General features: G+C 35.4%; 1 protein-coding gene across 2 annotated transcripts; it reads right to left on the bottom strand.

The window, feature by feature from the left end:
- Nucleotides 1–603: 603 nt before the first annotated feature.
- LOC109062616 (ER membrane protein complex subunit 5) lies at nt 604–3,860 on the bottom strand. 2 transcript variants are annotated; one of them, XM_019079697.2, is made up of 4 exons: nt 3,685–3,853; nt 1,745–1,797; nt 1,548–1,651; nt 604–1,436 (listed from the first exon to the last, which is right to left on the bottom strand). In XM_019079697.2, the coding sequence occupies exons 1-4, from the start codon at nt 3,821–3,823 to the stop codon at nt 1,280–1,282; spliced, it is 453 nt and encodes a 150-aa protein (XP_018935242.1). In that variant the 5' UTR covers nt 3,824–3,853; the 3' UTR covers nt 604–1,279. The 2 variants fall into 2 exon arrangements, with proteins under 2 accessions (XP_018935242.1, XP_018935241.1); XM_019079696.2 differs by having other exon boundaries at nt 1,548–1,797; nt 3,685–3,860.
- Nucleotides 3,861–4,885: the final 1,025 nt, after the last annotated feature.

The raw sequence follows: 4,885 nt of genomic DNA, 5'->3' as shown, positions 1-4,885 counted from the left end.
TAGGATGCAAACTGAGACATCTTGCCACAACTACAACTCTAAATACAGCTGTAGAAATGATCAAACCTTTGACCAATTATAGCCAACAGCCGAAATGTTAGCCTAGCTAAGACTTTCAACATCAGTGTTTGATTCAATTTAATATATCAAGTAAAACAACAGCAATGCAACTACCCTAAAGTCATACTGACAACAAACAGGCATTATCCCACAAAGGAAATATGACCTCCGTGTTTAAACCAATGTCACACAAGCAGCAATTAATACCAGAAGAGCAGACTAAACAGTGCTGGGATAAGGGGGTTGCCATTGCTGGTACTTAGCAGGTCTCCTCTAGCACAAAAAAAGTGGCTTAGTGAAGGATTAGTATAATTAAAGGCTTAAACCAGACCATTTCAACCGGCCATTCTCTACCTACACAGAAAAAAAAATGGATAACAAGGCTGATTTACTACACCTATATATGTCCATGAATGCTCCAGATCCACTCATAAAACTGTTTATAGCAAAAAATAAAAACTTTTTAGCAGGTCTTCAGATATCATAAGAGACTGTAATTACAAAATAAAATAAAAGAAAATTGGATTTCATCCAAATTGCAAATTCATCAAGAACATTTCAGCTTTTATTAAGGTAAAAATAAGGAGTTGTGTCTCAACATGAAATAAATCAGAAAATATTGCCCCCCTCCCCCTCCTCAACAAACAAAAATGTACCATTCATTCCCACTGAGTGTTCACAGTATTGTTAGAATTGCTATTAATCTACAATCTATTGTGGCCTTGCTCAGACATGTTTTAATAGTTTTAATCACTTTCAGTATTATGAATTCAAATTAGAAGTTCAGTAATCAAAGCTTCCGCTTCTGAACACTAATACAATGTATGGTCCACATTATTGACCTCAATTCAGATGGGGACAGGGAAGAACCGACTGCAGTTAGGGTCAGTTCAGCCAAAAACATGGCAAACCGACAATGTACATGGCAGGATTCGTGCCCTGTGTGCGACAGCCAAGCGGAGGGCTACAGCCGTAACCTACAGACTTAAGACTCCCAAGCAATAACAAGTATTTACAAACATATCGGCTGGAAAAGGAGTTGGCACAGTCCATTGACAAAATAGTAACCACAATAGATGCATGTTTGTACAGCATATTCACATATACATAGACAGGAAAATATGCTTATTTTCCCCTTCAACTGAGGAGCGAACAAATTAATTTAAGAAAGAAAAATAAAAAAATGAAACCGGGCAAGGCAGCCCACTGAAGGCCAGTCTCAATGATAATTTTCCAGCTTGCGTAACCGCAGGGGATTGGAGGGCAAGGCCTGGGCGCTGGGAGTGGAGGGCTCTTGCTCTGGAGCGCGGAAGAGTACTCGGCCGCGGTGATTGAACAGGTAGAACGACGGGTGATTTCTCAATGTGTCAAATGTCCTGTTAGAGCAAGAGAGACAAGACAGCTTATAATGCATCATCAGGAACGGCATATTTCTGATACAGACCGTCACTTTATGATCTCAGAAGAACACAACTGCATGTGCTTACTTGTTTTTGAGCTCTGAAGAAGCATCCATGTCTTTGAATTCGCCTGAGATGTGAACTATGCCGTAACACGTGATCACAAACGCTAACAAAGTCTGCAACACTATCTGAAAACACAACACAAGAGAAGCTGTATCGAGGAAAACAACACATGCATGTGATTCAAGATGATCAGTGTCTTGTAGCTGATTGCAACTTACATCGATAGGTAACGTTTCATTCTCTTTTTCTGTCAGTCGCATGTAGGATCGGTCTGGAAAAAGAAAAGAAAATCTCTTTTTTAGGATGTGTGAGAGGCATTAAATCATTCATTCAATCTAAACAGAAGCGTATAACTGATTTTGCAGCAACAGCACTTTAAATGCAAACTGGGTAACACTTAATTTTAAAGTGTCGTAGTTGCATTTACTATAGTAATATTAGTAAATTATGCATTATTTCAAGTTTCCAATCCAAAACCAAACACTAATAACCTTAAACATGTAGCAATTACATGTAGTTAATTCAAATAGCACACACACACACACACACACACACACACACAACATGACTAACCAAGTTCACAGCCTCTTATCATTTGCATGTTTGCTCAGGTTTCTAATTCTATGCGCTTGGCATATAATTCAAAGTTTTTTGCAAGTGATTGTACATGCAAAAATGTCACTACTGCTAATCGTTTGCATCTTGTCATGGGAAGCCTGAGTTGTTTCTGTGAATCGGTTCTTTTGAACAATTCGTCTCAAAGAATCGGTAAAAAACATCATCTTAACTATGCTACCCAGCTTTGCATTATATGCCAAGGATACAGAATTTTAGAAACTTGAGCAAATGTCACGATTTTTGGTCCCTGACATCCCAGCCACATATTGCTTTTTAATATTATTTTTGATTATGATTTATTATTTAAGGGTGTTTCTTGTAATTTCAGGCGTCACACTTTAGTTAGTGAAGCAATGATTCAATTCATCCAAAAAAATAAACTAAAAAATTAAATCCTCAATTTGGCCTGGTTTTGCAAACCACATTATTAAGTTTGTTGTTTTATGCAAAACAAAGAGGATGAAGTTTTGCAGAATAATATTTTGCTTAGCAGTAAGGTTTATTTAAACATATGTAGATTTGTTAAAGATGCTCCAAATTTTGTTGCATTTAAAAAAAGATTTGAAGAATCCTTAAAGCAGCTAAAAAAGGAATGACTTGTTGCTTATTATTATTATTAATATTAATAAATGCCCTTTAGGTATAATGTTAAAATTTGCTTTTATTTATTTTGATATAAGCAAAATACAATACAGAATATTTAATAAGATATATTAACTACAAATAATTCATTTTAAATATATTTTAATGTATTTCTGAGTGGATGTATTGTGTTTAACAATGATAATAACTGTTTATTTTTTGAGAAAATTTAATAATAAAGGTTTTTAAAAAATGAATTCTCGGTTCAGTGAATCGAAACCCGCCGAATCGATTCAATCGAGTAACTTAAGTTAGAGAATCGTTCATGGGTGCGTTTCCCAAAAGCTCCATTGCTTCCATTGAACTCTATTGATAACAACAGAACTTGCGACCTTAAATACTTTGAGGAAACGAACCACAGAGCGATAAGTGAACGAATCTGTTCAATGAAAAGATCCGACTCAAACGAACGAATCAAACATCACTACAAAAGAAATAGCGGATGAATTTGTACATTTTTGTACTCTTGCTACGTTCAATTTTTCATTACACCATCATTTAGTTCCTTATTAAAGGTTACTCAACACACAGTCTTTGGAGAAACTCCACACAAACACTGATCTTTCGTAAGTCTCCGTCAGACTGACATGATCAGTGATTCAGGGTAGAAATAACTTCTTAAGCGTGGATTGTGATGTTATAACGGTTGTGCCTCAAAGCCTAGCGAGCTGCCTAACGTTACCTACACAGCGTTCTTGGACAGAATGTTCTGTTCGAATGCTCTCCAACATTCGATCTAGACAGGCAGCCTCGCTAGGGTTTTAGTGCAGCTGAAGCTGTCATGCACACTGAGCTCCGCAGAGAGGCCGCACTCACCGCCGGACCGCAATCAGCCACAGCTTACTGAACAACAACATGTCCATCCGTTACCTCCCGCTTCTGGGTGAACCATACTTACGCTGTGCCGCTGAAAAAGCTGCGTGTGCCAAGGCGAAAAGGCCTACACCGACAACTCCTTTCCAGAAGGACGAGGCCATTTTCACTCGAGCACAACCGATCGAGGCGCGTGAAGCAGTCCTCAACGAGCGCTGCGTCATCACCGCCGCACTAATCGCACTTCCGGTTGCCCGCTGCCACTTTAAACGTGCATTTAAAGAGACACAGCGACAGAATAGAAGATTATTTACTAAAATAATTATCTGTGTAGAGTGAGGTATTAACATACAATTTACAATGTGAATTTTAACACAAAAGTCTCCACAATTAAATATAAAATTAATTTGAATAAAAATCCAAGGCTGTGCATCTTTCTAGAATTCTAACTATTCGAAACGAATTATCTTCTTTGTTCTACGTGCAACACTTACATATTTGTTTAACGAACGAATAAAATATTCTTAAATTCAAAATTAATCTCAACACCTGTAGCCTGTTTGAAATCTATTGACAGAATGATAACATTTTGCACTCTTGATAACATTTTGCACTCTTAGGGAAATATGATAATGTTTGCGATTATAATTTAAATCTGGCTGATTTTCAAATTGTTTGTCCTAAATAAACATCTCAGAAAAAAAAATGTTATGGGTTTTCAAATCAGAATATGACGTTTTGACATCAAAAAAGGCAAAACCAGGACAAACATCATGTTAATCAGGCCAAGTTATTACTTTACTAGTTATTATCAAAATTTCGGGGAGAATTACTTTACTAGTTATTATCAAATCATTGTGTTATATCTTTCATCACATAGTTGATAATCATACAAATAGCCAAGTTATTACTTTACTAGTTATTATCAAATCATTGTGTTATATCTTTCATCACATAGTTGAGAATCATCTTTGTACAAAGTTTGACTACAAATAGCCTGAATCCTAAAAACTGATTGGTGATTAAATATATAGAAAATAATAATAACAATAATAAAACATTGTTTTTGCCCATACATACCTTTCATGTCTATTTACTTATTATATATATATATATATATATATATATACACATACATACACACACACACACACACTATATTATATATATATATATATATATATTTATCATATATATATATAGGTAATATATGTATATTATATATATATATAATATATATATATACAGTGGTGTGAAAAATTGAAAACTTAAATTCTGATTTCTTA

The sequence above is a fragment of the Cyprinus carpio genome, chromosome A14, assembly GCF_018340385.1.
Source record: "Cyprinus carpio isolate SPL01 chromosome A14, ASM1834038v1, whole genome shotgun sequence".
Lineage (NCBI taxonomy): Eukaryota > Metazoa > Chordata > Actinopteri > Cypriniformes > Cyprinidae > Cyprinus > Cyprinus carpio.
This window is presented reverse-complemented; position numbering and strand designations above follow the sequence as displayed.